This window comes from Dicentrarchus labrax, unplaced genomic scaffold (assembly GCF_905237075.1).
Source record: "Dicentrarchus labrax unplaced genomic scaffold, dlabrax2021, whole genome shotgun sequence".
In the NCBI taxonomy this organism is placed as follows: domain Eukaryota; kingdom Metazoa; phylum Chordata; class Actinopteri; family Moronidae; genus Dicentrarchus; species Dicentrarchus labrax.
In genome coordinates, this window is record NW_026136711.1 from 11,329,619 (window position 1) to 11,357,373 (window position 27,755).

Sequence of the window (27,755 nt, forward strand, 5' to 3'; positions counted from 1 at the left end):
CCACAGTCAAGACACAGAAGTGTGTGTTTTCTTTCTAGCCATTTATTTATTTATATATATGATAATTCTGGAATTGTGCAGCAGCTATAAATCTGCACTGTTGCAACCTTATTGGCTTGGACAATGACTATTAGATAAGGCATGATTAGTGGAGGCAGATGTGGCAACGTTGGATTCCTTAAGCTAAGTTGGAACCCATGAAATAGAGTTAATCTTTATGATTAGACACAAGCTGATAAAATAAATCATAAACAAAAATGTGGGAGGGAAAATGTCTGATGGACACTGGAGGATTAAGAGACTTACATTTAGATTCCTTTACACTGACATTAACAATACATGTTAATACAATCAAATGACAGCAGTAAACAGGTTACAGACTCATGAAACACTTTTCTCTTGGCGTGTCTTTTGCATAAACAAAGTGCATAGAGGCTCTTGTTGTTGGTCGTTATGTAAAAAAAAAAACACAACAGGAATGTAGTTAACACATATATGACAGCAGGTCTTATAACAAGATAATACATTCTACTGCAGGTCTTCAGAAAATTACAGTTTTTGATTTCAGATTTTATTCTTGATTTTTAAGAACTAAGCTAATAGCATTTAAAAAAAGACAGGATTTTTCTTATTCTATCCAAAATAGGTCTACTAAAACAATCATCTATGAAATTATCTCAACAGCATACAAACACCCTCGTTCATGTTGTTATTGTGTCATCCATTATGTGGATGCTGCTTCCGTCTGTTAATCCAAATCTTAAGTCATAAAAAAATCGAGCCAGATAAAATACTGTTTTCACTTCCTCATTGCACAATCTACTGCATCACCCAATTAGATCAGAGGAGCCCCGAAGCAAGAAAGCATAGTTTTGACAATCGTTTCTTAACACTGAACTGACTGCTGCATCATCCACAGCTCTTGTTAGCATAAGGCCTGTCAGCGTTCAGGGTGATGCTTTTTGTTGCGGGAGGTCAGCTGAAAGTGAGGACTCAGTATGTGAGAGGACTCAGGATGAAGAGGCGATCCTCCTCCTTCCTGATCCACTTCAGCAGTTTGTTGACAGCAGAGACAGCCAGGGCCTTGGTCCCCAGCGGACTGAAGCAGAGGTAGAGCTCGAAGCCACTTGTCACCTTTGGGACAGAAGGTAGAACGAGGCGAGGCGTGAGACAGGGCCGCTTAAAATGAGCATTAGAGTAAAAAACAACGCTTAATGCAACCTGCTAAATTCTTACCTTTAAACACAAAATGAGGTCCACTTCATATGAGTACAAGGTTCGATGCTTATTACTAAGAGTACAGATTATCATTCCAGCATGTGTCTGCAAGCATTTCGCCTGATTTGAACATTAACTTTGTGAGTGAGTAGTATTACTACATAATTGCTGCTAACTTCTGTTAGTCATACCTTGCAGAAGTGCTGCAGTGGTGGAATGGAAAAAAATGGAAAATTGCTCTGTAGTGTCTGTTATAGTAGTGTTAGTTACAGTTCAATGTCATATGCTCTCCACTGTATTCTAGATTATTAAACATACAAGAGATGGAAGTATCTAATGTTGCGCTCGATACAGAACAGTAAACCTATTCAATACAAACTCCAGGCTCTAGAAAACATTATCTATTATTTATCTATTGACAGAAGTTTTCAAAAAGCATTCGTAGTAGTGCAAGGCAATATAGCGGATAAGCTGGTATACCAGTTTTAATTTTTCATCTATCACCATGGTTCTCGGCACATGGCTGAAACAACTGCTGTGACTCATTTCTTTCAAACTGTTTCCTGCATTCTGATGCCTTCATATATTGTATCATTTTGTTGGGTCAAGAAAACCCAACAGTAATCAAAGCTTTCAGTATATATATGATTCCATTAATATGTTTTTGTATTCTATGTACTACTGACAATAGAATAATACACTAGAAACCTATATAAAAAGGCCTAGTCATGCAAAAAACTAAATAAAACTTTAAAAAAGCGATATACCATGAAACCGCCAGAATCTTAGTGTGATACAAACTTTTAGTTATACCAGCCAGAACAAATTCTTAGTCTACCTTTTTTCAAATACTCACTTCTGCTTAAATTGACAATTTCTTATCATTGCTATCTATTTGATCATGAGAAAATGACCACTGCAGACAGTATGGATGAGAACTACCGGTAGTTATAGTTTGACCCCTTTTTTAATGCAACAATGATTCAAATTCAGAGACAAACATATACAATGTAGTAATACAAATGTAATACAAGTAGTGCGTGAGGCAATTCCTAATTTCATGTTGTGTGAAACTGAAACTCTTGTGAAAATTGAGCCAGAGAAGATACTAGAGATAGATAACATACTGTAAAACACTACGTGGATCTCATGTCACAATGCCAGACTTACCCACGCCAGCAAGTTTTCAGTTTCACTGCAGCGGTAGAAGGAGCGGAGAGGTCTGGTTGGATGATGCAGGTGGCTGTGAAGGTCTTGGTACAATCCCATCAGCCGTTCCTGCTCTTCATCAGACTGGTACATTACAGGAAACTCTGGACTGGAAGAAACAAAATAATTTATTTTAGTATTTTGTCGATACCTGAAGATTTGCAAACAAAATGACACTAATTGTGAAGCTTGTAGCATGTTTCTTAATGCAAAAACCACGACATAAACCGAAGTATAACTCAGAAGACGTCCTGCCCACCTGGTGTACAGCCCTGAGCTCTTTGATTTGTACAGGAAGTGCCTGAGCTCCGGGATGCCGACCTGCTCCACAGAATAGCTGGGACATTTAAGTGCCTCCTTCAGGGCCTGGTAGGCACTGCGCTTGCTCAGTCTCTCCAGGAACCGCTGCTTGCAGTCGGACATGTTAAAAAAATCCTCTCTGTCGGTCGAGACCAGGATGAGGCAGAGCTCGGATGCAGGCTCCAGGTAAGAAATGTGAGCATGGAAAAATCCCGCAGTGTTGAACTTTGGCAGACAGATGGGCGTCCAGCCTTCGCCCTCTCGAAAGGACGAGGAGGAGCCAACGAGGTTAAAGACCAGGTGCAAGTCTATGTGGTGCAGGAACTGGTCCTTTTTCCTCACTAGAGTAACCAGGCGGTCCCCAGCCAGCAGGATGGAGAACACCAGGTTATTGGCTTTGGCGGCCTGCAGGCTTGATGAGACCACGTCCCTGGCGGAGCTGGCCAGAGGCAGGCAGGTGACGGCGCTGAGCAGCAGACCGGGGTCTCGATCCAGCCGATGCAGCAGGTTATCGGTGAGATACTCGGAGCCAGCCAGCAGGCGGCGCAGGTCGTAGTTCTGCTTGTGCTGAAAGATGTGGTTGAGCTGGGTGAGGGTGAGCAGGCTGACGATCTGGTAGTAGATGTACTGCAGCTCCCGCAGCAGCTCCTTGTCTGACTGACAGGTTCGAGACACACCCACCAGGACCAGAGGGCTCTTGGCGAGGAAAACCACTTTACAGCCGTCTGAGACACAAAACGTTCACAGAGTTGGATCCAACATATTTCATAAAATGCACTTTTACTTATGAACCACATCCTAGAAGCAAAGCATATTCTGACCTGCATGGATGGAGCGGATGATGTTCTTCTCGGCCTCAACGAAGGACACAAGGGCCATCATCACCCCCATGGTGCTGGACAGAGCCTCCTCCGTGCCATAGCGGGTGTAGATTGGCTTTCCAGCCTCGCTCAGCACAAACACGTGTTTCCTGTGACTCCTCCACGCCTCACTGGACACGTCTTCCTCCTTAGTCCTAGTCTCCGATGAATGGTCGTTGTTGTGCTGCTCCTCTATGGTTTTCTCTCCCACCAGCACTGTGACGTCCCCTGCACACTCGCCTGATTTGTCCAGTTCAGCCTCCCTACCAGCCTCAGCCTCAGCAGTCAGATCCTCGAAAGACTGCGCATGGACGAACATAGCACTCTTCTGACCGGCACCTGCATTAAGGTAGGGGTAAGTGTCAGTATAATGCATGGATTTGTAAAGAATAAATAAGTGAGCCTATAAAAACTATAAAGCCCTGTTAGGGGCTGGTTTATTTTGAGTTGTAGCAATGGTTCCTTTAGAGAAGCTCAGGGAAGCGGCTGTGTACTACTCTTTCATGGAGCCTGGGCGGTTAACCAGACGTACCAAACCACTTAGTCTTAATCCATACAGTCTTTTCTCACACAAAAAAATAATAAACAAAAGTTTGAAAACACTTCCAATAAGTCAGAAACTTCCATTGTTCGAAAACAAAGTTGAGATCTTTACTTTATAAGAGAGTTTTCAAACAATATTTTTAAAAAAGGAGTAAAAGAATTCAATGATCGAGACCGACTTGTTGTTTTGCAAGTGTACGTCTGGTTAACTCCCCCACCCAACCGCTTCCCTAAGCTTTTCTATGGGAGCCATCTAGGACTGTCCCACAAGCGGGGCTAATGTTGTCCAAGACAGATAGCTGACAGTCCACAAAAAGTTCCAGTGAGAGATACAGTCAATCTCTGACCACAGCTTAATCTAATTCAGAGAAAATAAAGTGGGAGTAGAATGGGACATGTCTGATAATAAGTCAGTTAGACAACACTGCAAAAATGTTTATCTCTAGACTTAGTAGAGCAAATCCAGGAACAGTTACATCATTTCCTCTGTCAGAGTTGGATTTGTTCAAGCTGGATGTGACAGACACACTTTCACCATGACACTTTCTTCTACAGACTTTAGTCAGGAGATGTCTGTGATTACAGTTCTCATGAGAGAGAATGGTAGCATTTCCTTTTCATTCTGTTGGTATGGCAAGGTCACATACATTTAGAGAGATTATTACTATTATTACACAGACCACCAAAACTAATGATGCACTCTGGTGCTACAGTGTCATTCAGATTACAAAAGACACAAATTCTTGTGGTCATATGTTCAACATTTCTTTGCTTAAACAGGATGTGCATACTCATACAGCATATTGCATGGTTATAACGTAGTCGAATGGAGAAGTCACTAATTTAACAATGTTCTATTGACAAGATCAAGACAAGTCATTCTGGTTTTTGTGTCAAAGTGTTGCCCAGCAACAGTTGGGCAGTAGGAAGTCTTCTGGTGGAACACTTTTCACGCATGAAGGAAGTTACAGAAAAGTATTACTCTCGTGCTTTAAGCATGTTTTTGTCATGATACAATTACGTATAAACTGAAGGTCCTTATTACTATTACTATTCATGCTAAGCCTACTGCAAAGATTTGTGTTGTTTTTTTAAAATATGGCCAGATTTAGAAAAGGTTTTGACTAAATGCTAAAAGTTTAATTGTGCAACAATGAACCTTTACAGCAGAGTTATTGTTTAGGATTCAAGAAAGTAGATCTCTTCCTATCCATGGACTGAAGCATCACCTGCCCAACTGGAAGCAGTTTCTTTGAATAAGATGTACTGTAGTGTAAACGTTATCCCCGTGTACTGTAAACATCTTTGATGTTTTGTAATATAATCCCATGGGGGATGGGCCAAAAGATGGGATGACAGTAAAAGGACCAGTGTGTCAGATTTAGTAGCATCTACTGATGTACTTGCAGATTATACTCCCCTCACCTCACCCTCCTGTTCCAAGCATGTAAGAGAAATCACAAAAAATACAAAAGTCCCTATCTAGAGCCAGTGTCTGGTTTGTCCATTCTGGGATACCGTAGAAACATAGCAGACTCCGTAGAAGAAGACCTATTCCCTCTGTAGATAAAAAGGGCTCATTCTAAGTTACCGAAAACACAAGGATTGTTACTTTCAGGAGATTATACACTAATGAAAACATAACTTTGAATATTATATTCCATTTCTACCAATAGAGCCTCCTAAATGTTACACACTGGACCTTAAATACTTACTTCAGACCTTAATACTACATTCATTCATCCACTTATCAAAGTGTAAACCTGTCCAAACCTACAGTCTTTGAGTTGATGGTGGCTATATGCTGGGATTTACTTGTTGCTGTAACAATGGGGCATTTGAGATCACACACACAACACAATCCTCTCAGAGAGACGACCATTACGCAACGTTTCAGATGATCAAGATTTATATGACACTTGACTGTAGGTCTGTCTGACAACAGACCAATGCAACTGACAATCTGCAGAAGATGATGAATGTGGACCGGCCTCACCTGGTTCAGTTCCCTCCACCAGACCTGGTGTGGGGCTGTCCGCCCTCTCAGAGCGAAGGCGGTCCACAGGGGCCAGGGTACCATTCTCCCACGACACAGCCGCCCTCTGGGCTTCTCCATCCATCACTGCTACTTATGGCAGGGACACACACCTGGCAGCAAAGACAGACAGAGGGCTGTGGGACCAAAGGTGAACAGTTTAATGACTGAGGCTATGGTTGAAGATCAAGCTGGTTATGATGTACCTTTATAGCCACCAGTGCGCCAGTCATTACAATTTTATGGTCCGACTTTAACCCTTTTTATTTCTGATAAATGTCAGTCTCACTCTTGTTGCTTCAAGCAATATCTGGTGTCATACTGAATGGAAGACACAATAAGAGACTGTTGTTATAGAGTTTAATATTTCTCCCTCAGGTTCACATCCTCCTTCCTTATACAGTTCATGTCTCTATTGTTGTTCCACACCCTTCGGACCCAGTGAGACTGGTGATATGCTGTCTGAGAACTTCCAAGGCTACTTTGGTGGCTAACTTTAGCAGATAATCAGCAGCAAGTAACGCTAGCTGTGTCTGCCTTCATCCTGACAAAGAGCCCTCGTGACAGGTTTTATTAATGACTAATTAATTATTACCTTTCATGCCCGGAGCTGTCTGCATTAGGTCGTTATGCTCCTCACCTCGTTGGTGACATTAAACGTTACTGCAACCAGCTCAAAAGACAGAAGTGGGCTATTTCTTGCTAACGGTAGTCAACATGCCCTGCTAGGTTGCGGAAGTAAGAATTGTGGGATTTGTAGTTCTCTTCCAGGGATCGACTCCGGCTCTGGAGCAGCAAACAGGCAGTTTTAGCTTGAATCAAATCAAAATAATTTGAAGAGTTAATTTGGAAATATTTGTAAATAAGTGTGGTAGCTGCACGTGGCGTGTTGGATTATATCTTCTTCTTCTTTTAGTATTTGATCTTAATGGTGCATTCACAGCACGTCGGACATCCGATAACTACGCTCGCTAATAGTTTTCAGTCATGTGACTGGCGCGAACAAAATAGGATACTCCTTTCACAGCCTTGTAGGCTTATACAAAATATACTGTCAGTGGCTTATACCGAAACACAACGCCATAAATCTACATGCACCCGACGTATGTATTTAAAGGATGCTACATCAGGTCCCCAGTCCAGCCGTGCAAGGCATCTAATGACATTTATAACTTTTTCTTTTTCACCTATCCACAGTACTTTTAACATGATCACTCAAAGTTAACCTGGAGTCAAAATATTCTCCTCAGTAAATTAAATCAACTGTCTTTAAATTATTTCTATCAAGTTTCCAATTAGTATTTACTCTCTCTAGAAAAAAACGCAATTTTAGTCTGAAAACTGGCCTTTTGCTCTCCACGTGGGCTTTCCTATAATGTGAAGACATGTGACATGTAGCAATTACAGAAGAAGGATGAGAACAAACATTCAGATTAGATCAAATGAGTAGTGATAAGTAAGTAAAACGAGCAGCACCTGAATGCATCTTAAGGGGCGGGACGTTGCACGTTTGAACGTACAGCGGGGAAACGGAGCAACCATTGTGTTTGTGTTAACGTTGACGGGCTCTGTCTCATAGAGTCTGTTGAACTGGGTTAAAATGTCATACTGCACACAAGACTGTCGACGCTTGATTTCATTAGGAAGGACTGCGCACTAACATCTCGTATTCGCTTTGTAAGTATGGCGACTGTAAAGGCAGCTGACTTCAGCGGAAGCTCACTAGTGTTAGCGGAGTTAGCTAACAGTTACATGTCAACGCAACGAGTGCAGGGCCACTAAGTGTTTGCTAACACTGACGCTACAGCTTCAGCCAAGTGACATGAGTTATGTATCTGTTAGCCTACTCACACGGACACTGTTGTGCTTAGGGGGGGAGAAGTAACGTTACACTATCAAGTAATATAGTAATACGGGGTTTCTGTACTCTTCCTAACAGGGCGACCCTTGTGGCAGTACGATGCCTATCCGAGCGTATTGCACGATTTGCTCCGATTTCTTCGATCACTCCAAAGATGTTGCTGCCATCCACTGCGGACACACTTTCCACTATGACTGGTAATCTCAGATAGATAGTCAAATCTCCAACAACACAACACATTTCTGACGTTTTCAATGGGCTGTTAATTGTTCCCTTCCCCCTCTCTTCTCAGTCTTGTCCAGTGGTTTCAGACAGCCCCCACAAAAACCTGTCCACAATGTAGAAAACAGGTACAGTAGCTGCTGGTAGCCCACACTGAACCAACTTACCACCCAGAAGAAGAACATGAACTGAATGATTGATTGTTGTGCTCTGTGTGTAGGTCAGTACCAGACACATCATCAACAAGCTGTACTTTGATATTGGTGGAGAAGAGGAGGCTGCAGCGGACCCCGAAAGCTTGCAGGTACCAAACTTAAAGCATCTAAACAGTATGTCTGTCTGTTTTTACTTTTTAGTCTTACAACCCACACAAATGCTACAGATAGTCTTCCTATTAGATCGCTAGGATTTGATTTGGATATATTTTGTTGTCATTGTGTCTTTCTCTCTTCCTTTTAGAATGAGCTTGATCGAATGAAGGCGCTTTTAAGCTCTAAAGGTAAGAAACCTAACTATGCTGTGATATGGTGATGCTTGATTGATACAAGTAGGCAGCACTTGTTCATCATCCATCGGATCAATTTGTAGAGCGAGACTGGCGGGACAAACAGAAGATGGTGGACGGTTTGAAGGACACCGTGGACAAGCAGCGGAGAGACCTGGACAGTGTGCGCAAAGAGATTATGGAAAAGGACATGCTCTGTTCTGCCCTCAGAGTAAGCTGACTGCTCTCTATTGTTTAAACCAACTTTCTGTACTGATTCATGTCTCTTATTGTCACTGTAATTAGTTTTTTTAATTGTATATAATATTTTTGGACTTCTCATAGAAACAGATGACATACCTGGAGACACAACAGAATGAAGCTCAGGCTGCCAAGGACGAGGCCCGGAGACTCAGGACCAAAATGAAAACCTTTGAAAGGTATCTGCAGTCCTATAAGTACTGTTATATTTAGGCTTCTAAGTAGGGTCACACTATTGCTCACCATACTGACTGTTCTGCAGATGTCACAAAGGTTTTTTGATGATCTTGAGTAAAATAAATCTGCAATGCATAGTCTCTTCTTTTTATTGTAAAAGGAAGTAATACTCATGCACTAATACTGCTGGTTTGGGCCCCAGCCTGGGTGTGTTGTTGCAGGGCCAGAGAGCAGAGGTGGAGTCCATGATCACAGATATGGGTATCAGCCAGGCAGCAGTTGAGCAGCTCTCCATCTACTGTATCTCGCTCAAAAAGTAAGGAGCCCGAGAGCTGTTGATCACTCAGTGACAGATCATTATGACACCACATCGTGTAGAGCTTCAGTCCTAATGAATGCAACTTCCCTGTCGTCCTGTTTTTTTTAGAGAGTATGATAATCTGAAAGGAACCCTGAAGTCTTCAAATGACATGTGTGAGAAGCTGAAGAGAGAAGTGCTCGCCTCAAACAACAAGGTAACTTGATGTCAGTGAGTCACCACCCAGAGGAATCAATTCTTGTATGTGGGATGTCTAAATCAAAGTTGTTGTTTTTTTTTTGGGGTCATTTTAGTTACACAAAGCCTCAGTGGAGGTGAATCAGACCAAAGAGGAAATGAAGTCTCTACAGAACGATCTGGCCAATGCGGATAAGGAGATCTCTGTAAGGGAAACCCACCAAATGTGCTTTTACTTTCAATATCAGAGAAAGCCATGGTTTTCATCCCTGCATGTATGTGTGTCCGCAGAGTCTGAAGAAGAAAGTGGAGTTTCTTCAGAGGACCCTGAGCACCCCGACACGGACAAATGAAGCCCTCAGTCGCCTCGTCTTTGAAAGGTGTGTGCCCATCCACTGGACTGAAGTCTCTGCATGCTTTTACTTTCCTCAATGAAAACATCAACTATGTGCGATTTATTCATGAGGTTTCTCTGCCCATCGTTCAGCCCGGCCCCAATGGAGCTGAAGCAGCCTCGCCTCCACCATCCCTGCAGGCAGCGACATTGACCTCAATATGACTTATGACATCACTACGCCGGATGATGTGGCCAAGAGACCGACGCAGGTCCCATCCAAGAAGATGCGGCTTGACCGTCCGTAAGTTTAACAAGGCTCATTGTGGGAATGTGTATCTCAAATTAGAGAAAGTAGAAATGCCTTCAAATGTATTGTAAAATGCTTTATCTTTCAGGTCATCCAAACACAGCGACAAAAGTTCAAGTCTAAGCAAGGTAGGTTTGTAAACGTCACTCGACAAGGTCCATTTTTCAAATTATATGTACACGTCCCTCAAGATGTTGTCTTACCTTAGGCTCGAGATGAGGATGGATCCATGGATCCTTTCTTAAGGAACTCCATCCTCTTCAGAAAGAAGACTTTCGGTAGCATGTTGGACCCTCAGAGGAAGACTGGAGTCGTATGTACAACACAACCAACTCGGGTCTAATGGTTTAATAAATAATTTGTCCTTTAAGTGGTTTGATGACAGAAAATGTTTCTTTTCCAGGTGAGAAGTGGTTATGATGGTTTAGGAGGACGCACTAAATTCATCCAACCCGTATCCTTTTTTGATTTGAATCATTAATTTGATCATTGATTATTTACCAGTTTGGTGTTGATTATTCATCTTGACTACTTTGGGCTTACTTTTAGTGGAATATTAGTTAGGGATGTCCCAATCAAGGTTTTTTATTTTCTTGCACTGGTGTGGTGAGTGTGGTTGTCATCAGCTCTCCTCTGCTGTCTGTCTCTCCTCCAACCAGCCTCACCCCCAACTGCTCTTCCACACAGAGTTCGGCGGAGTGGAGGAGAGGCAGACAGCAGAGAGTTTACAACGGCTGCACTGTACATGAAAGCTTTGTGAATAAAAACACCTGTATGACAGCTGACAGGATGTAAAGCTGCACTAATTTATATTTTTATACAAACTTTTTTATATTAGCTCAGATAAAGCTACTGTACATGACCTGTCCAGACCCAAATGGCAGACAGATGAAAAGCCAAATATTTTTTGTTAGTGGAGATCAAAACAGAGTTTAAATATTTGACTTGTACATCTGATTTTCCTACAACTTTATAAAGTGATAATATGTTAATGTTATGTTTTAAGCTGCCCCAATTGGCCAAAAATGAATGCAGCTTTAAATAATGAAAAGTACTTGTATTATATTTTCGTTTTGGATATTTTCAGGTATCAGAAAATAATCATGGAAGAAAACATCAATGTGTAAACTGCATCATTCCTTAACCAAGTACTCCACTGCAGTCTCCTTTATCAGAGATTCGCCCACTGATGAAAGCCAAAAGGAAAAAGGTAGCCAGGCCTCCACCCAAGATTGCAACTTGCCTGACTCTGGACAGCTTCCTCGAGTAAATGGTGCCCTCTCCTTCCCCCAGATGTGGAGTCAAAGGTCAGGATGCTGCGTGTGAAGTAGCATGTTTGTGTCGCTCTGGCACTGAGAACCAGCCTGGCAGCGGTTCTGCCACTTGGCACCAAACAGGACTTTGTGAACAAACTTAATTTAAAAGCAGTAACTGACCTCCCCGATGACGCTCAGCAAATCTGCTGTACTTTTTTTTTTTTTTATTTGTGACGACTTGAACTTGTATGTGGACAGATCAGCCTTCTCTTGTTGTTATGTTAGTGTGTGTGTGTGTGTGTGTGTGTGTGTGTGTTGTGTGTGTATGTGTGTGTGTGTGTGTGTGTGTGTGTGTGTGTGTGTGTGTGTGTGTGTGTGTGTGTGTGTGTGTGTGACAAACCTACTTATGAGGATCCAGCGCTCTGTATTATGTCACTGATATTCACTGCTGCAACTATTGTCAACATTCAGAAAAATACTCAGTTATTTTTCACACTTAATTTAAAACCATCTCCTTAAACACCTACATGTGGGTATCCTGTAGGTAATTTTTGTTTCATGGTCCTGTCAGATGTAAACCAACTCAAATAATAAACAATATTTTTTTTTATTAAGGTTTGTGTGGGGTCTACAAACAATTCCCTCTTGACTGTGACTTTTATTCACAGATATTTCACTGAGGTGCGCTCTCCTGCAGAGGGCAGTACAACCAGCATTTTCTCACATGAGGACATGAATCTCGCAGCTCTCCTGAACTGTGAGGGGAAATGCACTGCACGTGCTACTGCTGAATTCATTTGTATTGAAAAGGCTGCGCCAGTACAAAGGAAATCCTGAAGAAAAAATGTCTTTTAAAACCCCATCCGTAAAACCTGAGTTGTACGTTGTGAACAAGTAACAACAAGAAGTACACTGCAAATAAGGGACTGTAGTTAATTTTACCCTTAACTTGTGTTAAATGACTAATAATGTTTGCAGAAAAGAGAACTTGTAGTGGTAGAGGACCTTTATCATGGCACAAAATCTATCAAATACAACTGATGACGTGAAGCTTTCTGATGAGGTTCCCATGCATGAACGTAACAGTAGCTTGTCTTCTGGCATGTTGCCTTACAGGCTGGCCTTCAAGGAGATTACTTGATATTTTTGACAAACAATATGGGGAAATGCCAAACATTGTTTTCCACTGGAGTAAAAGTACCAGGTTGAACATAAATATCCGGTTCACAATCACCTTGCATCCTGTTTGCATTCACAAATGTACAGTTACCACAAGGAAAACCTGCTTGTACTATAGTAAGAATGGCATACATAACACTAATTTAAATAAAATGCTTTGTTGCATTAGTGATTAGACACTGAATGGTTCTCCTGTGTGTGTGGTTATAGTAATGTGATTGATTATACCTTCCCAGGGGATTGTATCAGAAATAGTAACAGGACATGGCGGTGCATTTCAAAAGCTAGTTCCTTCCAGTGCAATCAGAAGAAAAAGTGACACCCCAGACAAACAATATTTCAAAACATTCATGGACACACAAAACATCCAATCCATGCAGTGCTTTTGGAGCCAGTAAACAACGCTTCATTGACCTCATGGGTTTTCCACATACATAAACATTTTCCTGTAGGACAAAGGACGCCATTTAAGCTTAACTTATTTTTTTTCCCTAAACAGCATTTCCCAGGGAAAGTTAAAACTAATAACACCTCCTTCTCAAGTATATGTGGATGTTGTTACAAAAAGAATACTCTTAAATGTCGCAGTTCATTCAGTACAGCTCAACATCCTTCCACTTCTCTGTTGTCCATTTTAAGGAAGATCATTTCTGTTCCTTTTTGTGCTTCCTTCCAGGTTTAGTAGATCTGAGATATCTAAGTAAGTGTGAGAAGAAACAACATCCAGGAACGTTTTTGCTGGCGTTTCAGCCCGGGAGGAGGGGAGAGAATCCAGACAAAACTAAAGTAAATGCTGATTTTCACATCAGCTGTCTCAGTGTGGGCTTGTGACAGTGATGAAAACATAGACCCAGTTTCATTTCTTTTACTGTGATCTGTCCGGCACGATCTTGGACTCTCCGTTCTGTTTGTCGTTGGACTTCTGGGACAGTTGCGTGGTTACAGTGGCTGCCTGCACCACGGCTTTGAAGCTGCGCTTCCTCTTCTGGACGTTCTGCTCTGGGTGGAAGATGATGACGTAGACCTTGGGGATGTAGAGCATGCCCAGGGACACGGTTGCGCTCAGGCTCATGGACACTGTCAGGGTGGTGGTCTGGATGAACATCTGCAACAGAGACACGGCAGGTCAGAAATATCCCTATACGCACACAGTTACGGAGAAAATTATCGATTCATTTCTGCTCATTTCTCATTCCTCATTCTGCGAGTATCCACCAGTGTGCAGTTAATAATGGATTATATCAGCTTGCACATGTTCAAAAAAATACTCTATATGTCATCTCATAGGTTGTCACAATGCAGTCTTTACAATTTTAATCTCAAAGCACAGTAGGCAGTGTTTTTCCTCTGATGAATGATTTATGACCTGGTATATGTAGTCAGGAAAGAAGGCTCTATTTATGGGCTTTGACCATGTCTACTCCTCACTGTTCTTCCTCTTATTGCGAATCCAACAGTAATAATGAGAAGTGACTTCCACTGAGATCTGCCTCCGATAAATTATGAACTCATTATTCAAGCAAACTGTACAGGTCATAAATAAATCAAGCCATATGTGACATAAATAAGATATATTTGTGCCATAAATAAGTCATAAATTGTATACTATCTTCAGCAGCAGCACATCCTGGTATCTCACGGGGTGATGTCCATGCAGTATAGTTTCTTTTATCATCTCCGTCATGCTTTTTATTGGTTCCTCTCAGTGACCTCTCCATCTCTAAAAGAAGCTGTGGTGATTTATGAGCACAAAGTGGATTATATTCATGTGCTTGGCCCGAGGCGAGCACAGACTGGCTCAGGAACAGTGCATGGTTCTTCCATATGTAAATACAGACATCAGGCAGGTAAATCACCTCCTCCTACACGTGCTCTTACACATGATGGATGGAGGATAACAGCCACTATTTCAGTAAGCCAGACTAAAGTTAAAGTCTATATTTAGATATTTTTCCAAGTGATGATTAATTGAATGGGATGGCTGAATTCGTCAACGAGGGGTCCCCACCATCCCTCAGCTCATCTGACCTCCTTTCTTTCCCTCCCTCCCACCCTTTTCTTAATTCACTTCATTTCCATTCGGAGGAGGTGAAAAGACTTTGAAAGCACCTCGGGCTTTAATCATTTCAGCCTGACTGATTCATAATACAGTTCTCTATTAGTCAAAGCGTATCTCTGTTTTTCAAATATTCCCCCAACAGTCTTGTACTTTGTGACGACAGAAATACCCCACAAGCTAAATTAAACTCTCAGTACAGTGGAGGCAGGATGTCCTGTGAGTAGAGCAGGAAGCAAATATGAGATGACAGGCAACAAACTCAGATTACACTTGAACATCTGAGAGACTCATTTACTCTATTACTGTAACTGTATTACATTTATTAATTTTGATTCACCAAGTTACTTAAAAAAAATCGTACATTAATATATTGTACCTACAGTGAAAAGCCTCCCAAAGGACTTTAACAAAAGTAATTTACTGATATTAATGTTATATTTAATTAATAGAGTAACTTTATAATTTATAATTATATTATAATTTTATATTTTTTATAATAATTGAGTAATATATCAGATTATTGACAGATTATTATATAGATATAATAAATCAAGAACCAACTGGTGAATAAAAATGTAAACAGAGAAAATAATCCCTCTTTTAATTTTCTTTTTAAAATCAATGCTGCAAAAACATTCCCTTGTTCCAGCTTCTCAAATGTGAGTATTTGCTGCACTTCTTTATGTTATATGATATGATGGCTTTGCATTTTGAACTGTTGGTTGGATAAATCAAGTAATTTCAAAACATTACCTCAGGTTTTTTTTTACTATTCTCTGATATGTTGATATATTGGGAAAATAATATGAAAATTAATTGATTCTATTTTTAGTAGTAGTAGCGATATCACACCAAAAATCCAAGAAAAGGTCCTGCATTTGGTTTGTCTTTTAAGTATAGATGTACAAAAGTGTTAGAGACAAAATATACATTTTTTTGTATGATCTGCTGCAGTATTAGAATAAAGCAACATAAAATTAAAGTACTCTAGTAAAGTACAAGTACCTCTAATCCCAGGAAAAGTGACCAGTAATGCCAATAATATAAAATCAAAAGTTCCAACCTTCTCCGTAGACTGCGCTGTGCCAAAGAAGATGGGTACAAAGGCCAGCCAGACGATGCAGGTCGTGTACATGGTGAAGCCGATGGGTTTGGCCTCGTTGAAGGTCTCAGGAACTCCTCTGCTCTTTATGGCGTACACAGTGCAGGTGATCATCAGTACGATACTGTAGCTCAGACACAAGATGAGGGACAGGTCGGACATGTCACACTTGAGGACCCCGCGGGCAAACTCTGGGTTTGGGGGCTTCTGCTCCTCGTAATCGATGATGGTGTGGGGGGGCATCACGCCAAACCAGATGAACACTGCGAGTACCTTCAGAGAAATGAGCGTTAGTTAGAGTGCTACAGAGGATCATGGTGATGTGTGTGTGAAGGAAGCATCTACATTCATACCTGCACTGAGATAAGTATAAAGGTGATAATCAGCTGAGAGGTGGGACTGATAAATTTCGGGGGTGTGACCGACTTCTTGCCCTGTTCGAAGATGCGGTAGATTCGGTTGGTCTTGGTGAGCATGGCGGAGTAGCTGATGCTCATGCCGAGCCCCAGCAGCAGCCTGCGGAAGGCGCACACGGCGGTGCTTGGCTCAGCTATCATGAGGAAGGTGATGAGGTAGATGAGGAAGATGCCCGTCAGCAAAACGTAGCTGAGCTCTCTGCCGGAGGCCCTAACGATGGGTGTGTCATTGAAGCGGATGAAGGTGATAATAACTCCGGAGGTGGCCAGGATGCCCAGGATGGCCAGGAAGACAGGGATGATGGCCCAGGGAGAGCTCCACTCCAGCTTGATGATGGGCGTGGGCCGGCAGCCTGTGCGGTTCTCTAAGGGCCTCATGTCAAAGGGGCACATGTCGCAGGAGAACTCATCCAGCAGGTACTGGTAGCCATCGCAGAGTTCGCAGTGCCAGCAGCAGGGAACGCCCTTCACCATCTTTTTCCTCTCTCCGGACTCGCAGGGGAAACTGCACACTGACTCAGGGATCTTACGGTCACCACCTGACCACTGCATCTCCTCCGACTAGGGCGGAAACACACAAACATTGTCTTACTATACTTAATATACTAGCTCAGTCTTTGTAAAAGGCTAAAAACCGCTGCCCGTTAAGCTGTGCAGACACTGTTCAGATTAAGCTGGATTTTAGATTCTGGCACAATTAAGTTAGATCTCTGGCAGGTCAGAAGTGTTGGTTGGCTGTCTTGCAGTTTGAGCAGTTCCATGGTCACATATCGTATGTCTTTATCTCAGCCAACTGCATCTCCTTACTTTTCTTTTATGCTTCTTACTTTCCGTTCATAGTAGAATCATGCGGCCTTTCTCTCTTTTTGTTGAGGAACATTGTTAAGGAAGTGTGAGTCAACTTTATTGGAACTGTCGATGGATAAAACCAACTGGGGACATCTGGTCAACTGACCCATACAGTGTGAACATAAAAATCAGTTCTAGTACTGTTGTGTACAAAAAGGCCTTTAAAATGTGTAGTGTGGGTTAACACAATGTAAAAGTTCAATAAAAGTGTCTGCACAGCTGTAGTGGAACCACAGTCTAAGAGAATAAGGAACCTTACACGTATGAATTTATTGGCAACAGTTAGGGTTAGGGTTTTTTTGGGGGAAAATATGCTTACTTGCTTTCTAGCAGCAAGTCAGCTGAGAATATCAGTGTCATGTCTGTATGCTAACTATGTAGCTAGAGCCGGGAGCTGGTTTGGTTAACTCAGCATAAAGGCAAGGAAACAAGGAAACCACTAGCCTGGCTCTTGCTATTTCCAGGAAGGTAGTGCACCTGGCCAGGGAATAGTCCGGCACATCTTTATGCTAAGCTAAGCTAATTGGCTGCTGGCTCCAGGTACATAGTTAGCTTACATACATGAGCTAGAAGTAGAAGAAGTTCAAGTTGTGCTTTAAATGGACCCCAAAAAAAAGAATATTTACATTGAGTCGGAGGTGGTTTGTCCACTGGCCGATAAGCCTGTAGCCAGGGTTGCTGACATTAGACAGTTGATACTGGAAGATGTCATAACGTCCAGGAGCGTCTCCGTTCTCATTGAACATCACTCCAGTTCCTGCGCTGCCTGTTGATGGGAACAGAGTTTTAATGACCTGTACACTATCAAAAAAGCAAAGAAGCGAGTCACATGGGATGAAGAATTCAAGCTCTCTAAGCTGGAGACATGAACCCACATCTCTTGTGGCGGAGAAAACTCCCACACACTGTTGAATACAGCTTGTGTTTGCTTTCTTCAGTCTTGTGCAATCATGTGAAAGCTGAGTGCAGGATGCTCTTTAGTGAAGGCTCTCCTCCACCGAACAGTCTTTCAGTGCACTCTGCTCTGTTGCCCTAACGTGATTGAATGTTCCTCTCAGGTCCCTGCAGGCGCTCAATCAGAAAATCTTCCATACAAGCCAAGGTCATCCAGCAAGAGGAGAGCAGTAAATAGGATGCTTTCATAGAACACTTTTTTTTTTTTCCTTTTTCCAAACAGTTTTTTTATGAAAGGGAGGATGAAAAGCGGGAGCGTTGTGTATAGGGAAGAGCGAGGAGGCAGCCCTAGGGAGGGGACGTGCTTTGAAGAAATGTGCTGTGTTCTGTAGCTAGGTACATTAGCAGAAACATCTCAAGGCTTACGACTTCAAGCTGACCTCCCCTCTACTTTTTTAAAAAATTTGCTTTGCTTTTCAAACCTTCTGCAGTGATGGAGAGTGACGGATTTGCAAGGATCACTTATGGTTTCAGGTCTAGTTTGATCAAAGAAATGAAAATTTTAAGTCTCTAGTCTAAAGAATTAAATATTGCATGAGAAACACACACGGATAGAAAGTCAAAAGCTCACCATTGAAGTTGACAGAGCGAATGTATTGGAGGAGCATCCGTCCTTCCACAGGGTCCATCTTCTCGCAGACACCCATGTAGCCAGGACACAGGTCTATGTGCATGCTGTGTAAGGCGTGGGCCATGGCGTACACAGCATCAATCACAAACTGCACCTTGCCCTCCTGTTCGTACTGAGAGTTTTGACTGATTCTTTCCTCACCTGACAGACGACAGAAGTATCAAAAGCGGCAACAATGAAGAGACAAAACTGCTCACAAATACAGAACTACGATAAATAAAAATATGTAGCCTGCTTACCTGTACATTTTCTTCTACCAAGTTCATACTTTATGCCAGGCCGGGTTAGTTTGCACTTGAAGTCGTCCTCCCAGAATTCTGCAAACCAGATGTTTCTTCGATTGTTTTCCAGAGATCTTGAAGTGAAGTACTGATCGAACCCTGAAACGTTTCAAAAACCAAATTTCATTTTTTATAGAATTGTCATGTATGCTTTGAAACTACAGTGCTCAAATTGATATCAGCATATCAATAATCATACTGTGCTAAAATCAGCAAGGAAAATCCAATTTCTGCACAATAAAATATGGCTAGGACTCAATCTTAGTGACAGTGACAGTGACAGGACGGTAATATTGCCAGCAGACTTATCAAACATCATTCATTTCCTTTATTTGTTGCATTGGTATTAGACTCATCCATCAACGTCACATGTCGCAGATAGATAGCCTACTGCATCCAGTTGGTTTGAGATTTAATAAATGTGCCCCACCATCAATAGAGGCTCTTTTTGGTAGGATGGTGACAGCGCCCTCAGCCACATCCTCCAGGTCCTGAATGGGGGAGTTTTTGGCCCCCCAACTGTCGGAGCCAACAAACAGGAAGTGGCCAGTCAGGTTGGCCTTTTTGGCAGTCTGTAACACCCGTCTGAAAGAGGACAAATTATACTCCATCACACACTTTACTCTTCTGTGTGATTATCATACAGGAGAGAGTTAAATATGAAACAGTATTCCTGTGCTCATTGTATCATCAGGCTGATTCCCTTTCTCTAACGTGCAGCCGAGCTCGACTCACTTGATGTCGTCCTCGTTGGCAAAGATGATGACCCCACGAGCATTAGAGGTCTCCATCAGTCTTTTGATGATCTTCTCAAATTCCCCTGGTCTGGGCTCTCTGGGAATCTTTATGGACTGTGCGATACACAGCCCCCCTGTATCAGAGACATTGGAAACATGTTGGCTTTGCTGTACATCCCTGTTTTCTCCCCTCATTGCACAGTGAAATAATTATGTATATAATACTTCTGAAACCTCAAAAAGTAAATTATAGGTTACAAAAAGGATGAGATAGCATATAGTGATATTACATAAACCTAGATGTCCATGTTCCCCTTCAGGATAAATGGTGATCCTTAATTTTCATCTAGCACCACCATGAGGTCAAAATTGTATTTTTTTTCCCCAATACTATGTTTGATGACTAAATACCTTAAAAACGAATTATAATTTGATCAGCCTAATGAGCAAGTATTAGCCCAATAACACACTAAACCAGCATGGTACAGTAATGCTGTATCTGCATTGTCATTGTGAGCATGTTAGCCTGTTAGTGACAGCATCAGCTGTAAGTCAGTATTGAAACTAGGAAACATTTCCAAATAACTAAATGTTGAAAGTTGACCAACTTATCTTATCTATCTTTTAGCATGTTAGCATGTTCACATTTAGTGCTTATCAGCATTAAACTTAAAGGCTTAAAGTAGCCTACAACAGGAGCAGATGGGAGTGACGGTTTGTAGGAATTTGGAATAAACCAAAATGTTGGACAAAATGAAATTATAATCTGATGATGGCTCTAGCTGAAAAGTCAATTGTTAACTGAAGTTAAATAAATTACATTCATTTAAATGGAAACATGCATGTGTGTACCAAATGACATGGCCATTCATCTAATAGTTATCAGGGTATTTTACTCAAAACCACACATCAATGGTGGCACTAGAGGAAAAGTTATTACCATACTGTACATCCTCTGGGGACCATGAATGTATTTACGAAATTTCAGGGCAACAAAATACTTTATTTATCCCGAGGGAAATTCAAGTCCTGTCAAACACTGTCCAGCATTGGCAGTTATTGATGTATGCATATGATTTTGAATTTGAAATCTGAACCCTAGTAACATCATTTGAGCTTTTAAACCCATATGAGACGGTGACTTCTGTTTGCCCTTTTAGTTCTTGTGTATTAAAGGATTTTTCCCCCTACTTTAGTCTTTTAATGAGTGAGAACAGTTATGTTAAGCTAACAACACAGCTTGATGAGTAATCCCTTTTTGTCACAGCCATGAATGCACATTCATACAGCCAGACACACAACCTGCTTCTCTGGATATCTGGAGGAAGGCATCGACGCCACTCTCTCCATAGTTGCCCTCAGAGGCCAGTGTGGAGACATAGTTCCAGCCCATGGCTTTGACGATGTCCACCATGGCCTGAGCCTGGTAGGAGTCTGGAGGCACCACACGGGAGAAGAACTCATAGCGGCTGTTGTCGCTCAGCTCTGGGGCAGTGGAGGCATAGCTGATCTGTGGGATCTGAGACACAAGAATGGGTCAGTGGTTACGAAAAGGTTGGGTCAAGTGGAAAACACGAGCAGTGCTGATTATTAGGCCAATATGTGATAGCAAAGGTAAAAAGAATGACTGGAAGAGACAGTGAACCGTGTCAGAGGATGATGCACTACTTACTCACAGACAAAACCTTAACATAGTCTAAATGGAGGCCATCCACATTAATAATGACAAGTTGTAGTCCATTAAAATCCCCAAATTGGACTATCATAGAGAGCGTTCATCTCTTGAACAGCCTGTGTTCTCAGTAATACTCAGAACTGAAACAACTTCACAGTGCGATCTGCCCAGAGCTGTTCTGTGCTGAGGATACATAACGTCACAGTGAAATACAGATGGTAGGACCCACAGCTGTAAAAGCATTTGTTTGGGGAAAAAATGGATGAGAAGATTAATTTACTGGTGTGCTACTTCTTTAATGACACAGTTTATGTCGACAGTCTCAACCCTGACCCTGCTAATGCTAGTCCCCCAGCGTGGCTTAGCGTTGGGCCCTCTGGAGGGGACGAGGAGGGAAAGGTAGACACAAGGGGTAGTGAAGGGAGAAGGAGAGAGGACCGAGAGAACCATTTCACAGATTATCTGGGTGGATTATAGGGGTTTTAGTCAAATTACGTTAAGCACAGAGGGAGAGACAGAGATCAAGAGACTAGAAAAAGGCTAACATTTCTCAGCTGTAAGCCATACAATATATTTAATTCTGATGGCCACATGCAGCTTCAATTTGCTGCCCTGTGTGAACCCCGTCAAGATCAAATTTACTGATCAGTGTCCATGTAACAGACCACATCTTCAACCAGGGGTGAACTTTCTTGAAATAATAAAAAGTGCTTTTATGACCATGTTTGACACGGCCATTGAGTGACATATGACATCAGTGTCCAGAGGAGTTGGTGTGAGCGAGGTGATTCAACTGTTTGCATACAAATTTGTAATGAACAAGAAAACATGTAATCCTCTCCAAATGAATCCCACAGAAGCATCTGCCGCAATTCACTTAGTGACTTTTACTAAAATCAATGAGCCATATCAGTTAACATGAGGATCCACTTACAGTCCATCACTGCTGAAAACTTGTCGCTGTCGTAATGATTGAAACCGTCCACGATATTTCAGGATCCAAGCCAACGAATAATGATTGTGGTTTAGTCCTGACTTAATGGTCTGACTGACAGAAGCATGTGCAGGTACACTTACAGATGTTATAAGGAGCATATATTTATGCGATGCATTTCTTGTAATAATCATCAAGAATGGTGTATTGGAGAATGATCAAATGTTCATTCAAAGTGTAAAATGTGACCTAAAAGTGAAACTTAATGGACATGTTTAATGTTTTTCTTTTGTACTGATTTCAGTTAGATCACTTTGCAACAGACTTGAGGCTCACTGCAGTCTGCGGTTGCTTTGGTTAATAGTTTGGACATTCTGCACTGAAATATTGGACAATATTAAGCAAATCGTCTTATTATAAATAGGCCCACAACTAATGATTATTTTGTCATGTTAATGTGTACAAAATAATTTTGTTTGCTTTTTTGGGGGATATTGTTTTGTATTGTACAGGGTAAATGTGAGACATCTGCGTCATCACTACTAGAAACAAGGAAGTGAGTTTGGTGACATATGGCTCAATGTTTTGTGCAGGAAACTTCAATTACTGGTCAAATTTTTGCAAGGATCAACTGATTCAACCGTAGTGAAAAATCCATTGCAGTTACCAAAGTGATGTTTTCATATCAATGATCAATGGTTAGAAACCCAAAGATATTCCATTTACAGTGAGAAAAAAGCTGCAAATATAAAAAGCTTGAATAATGATTAGTTAATAATCTGTTGATCTACTCATTTATTAATCTGAAACTGAACATTTCAACCATAAATGGTAATTTCTTAAAGGTTTGGGTGACTCTACTGTTGGATCTACTGTTATCTAACAAGCTGAACAGTTAAAATACAAACTGATATGATACACACTTTCTAAATTGCAGATTATGGGCTACTGATTATATAAATGACCTTAAGTTTTCACTTTTTGCAACAAATAGCCAACATGATAACAGTATGTGTGGTAGACACTGAAACATCTCCTGCTCCGGCTGGGAGCAGATGTTCTGTGCATAGTGAACATCAGTCTAGAAGCACCCGAGGTCTGGAGAGCAGCACATATGGATAGTAGGTGGAAACACACCATTTAGCTAAATCTACTCCACACCGCCGCGGCTACAAGTCGCTGTTATCCTTGGACCAATGTCATCCCGCTGCCCTGATGCTCTATTTTCAGCCCAGGGTCCTGAGCTGCTGAGAGGGGCTTAGTGGAGGTTGGGATCTATAATTCTGTAGTTAACATCTGCCCTGTATACAAGCTACCCCTCCTTGGCTCTCAACTCAGCATCCTCACTATAAAGAATGCTTCACCGAGAAGCATCCAGGCGAGTAGAATCTTCTTTTTTATGTCAAACTAATTTGGCCAATTTAACCCGGGCTAGTGTTTATTTTTAGACATTTCTAGATTTCTGGCAGACTGTCAGTAAGTCGGCGAGAACATGGCATAATGTAGGATTTACACAGACTCAGTGTCTCATCATCACTATAAGCAGTGTAATCAATTATCAAAGGTCAATTGTCTGTAAAATAAATAAATAAACCTGTCCACTGAACACATAACACGGATTAGCCTGCGGAGGCCACCCATGACAATGGATTCAAAATCCTTTGAAGTGTGCCTACAATCAATATAGAAACGCATTCAAATAATACACCATTTTAACTGACTCGTTTCACAATCAGATCAGGTTAAATGTGGGCTGAATATGTCTGTACGGCAGCAATAAGGTAATACCTGCAATATTATCAATCTAAGCATCCCCTGAGATGATGTTGTTAAATGTCAGGAGTACTCTAAATCTGGTTTGTAAAATCTATAATTGAACCGCAACTAAATGTAACCATGTTCATGCTGCAGAATGATGACAATAATAACCATGAAAATTTAATGATTCACCATCTAAGAGTGGACCGTGTGCCCCAGTACATCTTAACTAGATCAGCAGCGAGCTAATTTAATATTACAAACATGAACAAGTATGTTCAGTGAAACAGAAAGTAAAAGTTCAGCTACTGTGGTTCGAGCCCTAACCTTACCTGTGTATGTGTGTGTCACAAGTTTTAGTGACGTATTTGTGACAGTTGCACACTTTTTGGCACAGTCTCAGCTCAGTATTACTTCGAAAGTCACTGACTAACTCTGTTTGGGCTTGTGATTCCTTAAAATGACAGTATCCAGAATATATATATATGTGTGTTGTGTGTGTGTGTGTGTGTGTGTGTGTGTGTGTGTGTGTGTGTGTGTGTGTATTTTAAGATTTATGGAACTTCTGCCTAGATTTTCATAGTATGACAGAATAGAGAGTCAGGAAACACTGGGAGAGAGAGGAGGTGATGACATTCCTGGTTCCTGGCTGTAATCGAACTGTTGCTGTTATGTGGAACACATCTTAACCACAACCACCAGGATGCCCCAAGTAACCAGTAATTCAAACAAAAACCAAATATAGAGAAAAGCATAATCGTGTGCAACTTTTTAAATGTGTCCTGTCCCATTAATCATCTTGGCACCCCCCAGAGAAAGAAATCCGCAAGGGATAATTGCTTTCACCTGGATTCACCTCATCAGCTTACTGAAAAGAGGAACTGCCGCAAATGTTTTCGCCCTTTTAGCTCTTAATGAAGACAGGAAGTGAAAGAAAACTCACCGAAAACAGTCTGAGTACATTGGCCACCATAATGGACACAGAGCTGCCAGACGCCCCGATGACCCCGACCACCCTCTCTGGTTTGGGGATGATGGGAGGCTCTCCGTTTGAGCATCGCACATCTGAGTTGTCCTTCTGGATGAGGGCCTGGACAAAGGTGAGCGACTGCTCCAGGGCGTAGGTGTCTCTGGAGCAGGTGTCCAGGATCCTGGCCCCCAGAGTGATGTTAGGCAGCAGGTCAGGGTCACTGTTGATCTGGTCCAAGGCGTACAGCATGGCCTCCAATCGATGGATCCCCTTTTCTCTCTTGACCTCCCCGCACGGCACCCCAGCAGGGCCCCGAGAGTGCACAGGGAACAGCCCACCTAAGGTGATGTCACCCTCGATTTTGATGGACTGGGGCTGGGTGCCCTGCTGGGCCCACGTGCCCAGGCTCATACCCACCAGCAGCACCCAGACCAGCTGAAGCCATGTTTGGTATCTAGAAGGTGAACCGAGCCAGCAGCACTGATGGGATGAGCGGGACTCTGTTGTCATGATGATGACCAGCAGAGGTACTGACAGCACCAGGCCACTCCCTCTACCTGTGACACCTGAGGGCAGTCAGAGGGGGGCTTTAAGGTCTGATCAACATCTCATTACAGTGACAGTATGTTTACCTACTTCTTTATGTCTAATATTTCTAAGTCTACCTCTCAGTAAAGCTGGATATATTAGTTATTTTTTCCACAATGTTTAACCACATCACTTTATATTTTGTTTTTGTTTGGTGTGTTGCAGTGGGAAGCTATGTCTTATATTAAATACAACATGCAATATCAAATAGTTAGAACATAAAATGAACAATTCTTGATGTGTTTTTGACAATTTTATTCCACGTTTTGCAGGTTTGATATCCTTGGAGACTTGGTGTGAGTGTTTGTAGTCTTTCAGTTCTTTGGGGTTTTTTGAACATTGCATGTATGCACAACATGACCTTGTAACCGTAAACCTGCAAACAGATATGTGCTGTTGAAGAGGAAAATGCTAAAATGATACCCCTATCAGGTGACAAAATGTACACACCGGAGAGCTCACCAGAAGATATCACATTATTTACTTTTGTTCTGCTGCAAACTGAGTAAATATAACAAAAGACACACTATAAGATACTGTGTACTCCTGAAGGAGGCTGTAGCTGGGAATAGTCAGCATGCAGGATGACGCTGAGTGAATATTGGAAGCTTTTATCACAGAGAGCTGAGAGCCGTTGATGGAAAACACTATGAATTTTGCAAAACAGAAAACATCAACTGAAGCTTCACAGCATTTCATGCTCCAAAAGTTAGAGCAGGTGAATTTGATCTGCTTGACGATTATTGATAAAATCTGCAGTAAAGTTCAAAATAAATTATTAAGAGTATAAATATATTAAATGTTTCCAGGCAGAATTCAGACAACAGAAAATATTTATTGTGGGGTTCATTTTGTTAAAATCTTACATTATATCCAATTGTCTAATATGTATTAAACCTAAATAATAACAGTTTGCATGCTTACAAATGTACTTGCTTTCAAATTGCAATACATACTTAAATCCATATTTATGATGCTAAATCTTTGGATGTTTTTTGGAAACTAGTTAAAAAGAGTATCAAAATCAGTAAAAGCAAAACGTGAATCCGCAGAAAAACATACAACTGTTGCAGACAATTTTCCCTCTTAAAAAGAAATGAAAAAGAAGATAAATGTCTTCATGCTAAGGCTCTACTTACCTGCCCATTCTTCATTGACCAATCTTGATTTTATCCATCACATGAGCTCTTCCAAACAGGCCTCCATCCACCGTCCGAAATGTGATTATATATCTAGAGGCTCTCCTCTCCTCACTAAAAGTAAATCCTCTATCATCTCAGACAGCCGCCGTGCACTCTCAAAAATAATCACAACACACTGAAAACAAAGGTCTAAAAAAGAAGTAGTTGTGATTTAGAAAGACAAAATGAAAACACTGACTTTTGAGGATTCAGGGTAAAGTATCATGGCAGAAAAGTAGAGGGAAAGCGCAACATTACAGCAGTGAGATTCTACAAATCACTGCCAAATCCCTTAAAAGCTCTCTCTCTCTCTCTCTTTCGTTCTTTTTCCTCTGCGTGCATCTCTGTCCAGGCACTACCCCCCCCCCTCCCTCTCTCTCTCTCTCTCTCTCTCTCTCTCTCTCTCTCTCTCTCTCTTTCTCTCTCTCTCTCTCTCTCTCTGTTGAACCCTCTCCTTGCTCGTTCTCTCAGTGCACTAATGGCCACAGATTGGGATTATCATGCAGGCGTCTGTGAAGAAAGCACTAGGTGGAGTAGCACATTTCTTTTTTTCTTTTTTTTTTTTCATACAGCTGGACCAAATGCAGAAGCCTCCCTCCCCCCCAGTATGATGGAACTCTGTCACTTTGAGAGATTAGATGAGCAGCGATTTGATTCATACTCTCTCTCACACACACACACACACACACTAACATGGCACACACACACTCTGACTCTCTTCGCACACCTGTCAACAATGGCACAATGGTGGAGAATATCAGAGCATGAAATAGGTTTCTACCACAGAATGCAGCTGGATTAGATTTATTATTGATTTGAGTCGATGCTCATGGGAAAAGCAGCCCCCGGATCAGTTTGCAGCTCTTCATCTGTCA

At 41.7% G+C, this 27,755-nt stretch overlaps 3 protein-coding genes across 4 annotated transcripts; 1 reads left to right on the forward strand and 2 right to left on the reverse strand.

The window, feature by feature from the left end:
- Nucleotides 1-22: 22 nt before the first annotated feature.
- mon1a (MON1 secretory trafficking family member A) lies at nucleotides 23-7,050 on the reverse strand. Of its 2 annotated transcripts, none has more exons than XM_051414500.1 (6): nucleotides 6,761-7,050; nucleotides 6,127-6,278; nucleotides 3,549-3,926; nucleotides 2,687-3,452; nucleotides 2,389-2,536; nucleotides 23-1,134 (listed from the first exon to the last, which is right to left on the reverse strand). In XM_051414500.1, exons 2-6 carry the CDS (start codon nucleotides 6,248-6,250, stop codon nucleotides 994-996), a joined length of 1,557 nt encoding a protein of 518 aa, XP_051270460.1. In that variant the 5' UTR covers nucleotides 6,251-6,278; nucleotides 6,761-7,050; the 3' UTR covers nucleotides 23-993. The 2 variants fall into 2 exon arrangements, with proteins under 2 accessions (XP_051270460.1, XP_051270459.1); XM_051414499.1 differs by having other exon boundaries at nucleotides 6,127-6,302.
- On the forward strand, nucleotides 3,851-12,180 carry traip (TRAF-interacting protein). Its single transcript, XM_051414501.1, is given in 17 exon segments — nucleotides 3,851-3,942; nucleotides 8,105-8,223; nucleotides 8,319-8,376; nucleotides 8,469-8,552; nucleotides 8,708-8,747; nucleotides 8,837-8,964; nucleotides 9,078-9,172; nucleotides 9,373-9,486; nucleotides 9,598-9,685; nucleotides 9,783-9,872; nucleotides 9,958-10,046; nucleotides 10,154-10,192; nucleotides 10,194-10,304; nucleotides 10,399-10,438; nucleotides 10,519-10,623; nucleotides 10,714-10,764; nucleotides 11,473-12,180. Coding segments are annotated over 17 exon segments (1,407 nt in total). The 5' UTR covers nucleotides 3,851-3,894; the 3' UTR covers nucleotides 11,581-12,180.
- Nucleotides 12,155-27,728, reverse strand: grm6b (glutamate receptor, metabotropic 6b). The gene is made up of 11 exons (XM_051414495.1): nucleotides 26,839-27,728; nucleotides 25,085-25,677; nucleotides 21,077-21,293; nucleotides 19,773-19,908; nucleotides 19,468-19,622; nucleotides 18,996-19,136; nucleotides 18,697-18,897; nucleotides 17,798-17,937; nucleotides 16,260-16,883; nucleotides 15,868-16,179; nucleotides 12,155-13,850 (listed from the first exon to the last, which is right to left on the reverse strand). The coding sequence occupies exons 2-11, from the start codon at nucleotides 25,619-25,621 to the stop codon at nucleotides 13,611-13,613; spliced, it is 2,703 nt and encodes a 900-aa protein (XP_051270455.1). The 5' UTR covers nucleotides 25,622-25,677; nucleotides 26,839-27,728; the 3' UTR covers nucleotides 12,155-13,610.
- Between the last annotated feature and the right edge of the window lie 27 nt (nucleotides 27,729-27,755).

Bases quoted from the DNA above. Each gene is read 5' to 3' on its own strand.
- mon1a (XM_051414500.1), bottom strand. From the start codon at position 6,250: ATGGATGGAGAAGCCCAGAGGGCGGCTGTGTCGTGGGAGAATGGTACC. The intron at 3,927-6,126 runs GTGAGGCCGGTC...ACCTTAATGCAG, and splicing joins GGTGGAGGGAACTGAACCAG to GTGCCGGTCAGAAGAGTGCT. The intron at 2,537-2,686 runs GTGGGCAGGACG...TGTTTCTTCCAG, and splicing joins AGCTCAGGGCTGTACACCAG to TCCAGAGTTTCCTGTAATGT.
- grm6b (XM_051414495.1), bottom strand. From the start codon at position 25,621: ATGACAACAGAGTCCCGCTCATCCCATCAGTGCTGCTGGCTCGGTTCA. The intron at 19,623-19,772 runs GTGAGTCGAGCT...GTCCTCTTTCAG, and splicing joins GCCAACGAGGACGACATCAA to ACGGGTGTTACAGACTGCCA. The intron at 16,180-16,259 runs GTATGAATGTAG...ATTTCTCTGAAG, and splicing joins TTATACTTATCTCAGTGCAG to GTACTCGCAGTGTTCATCTG.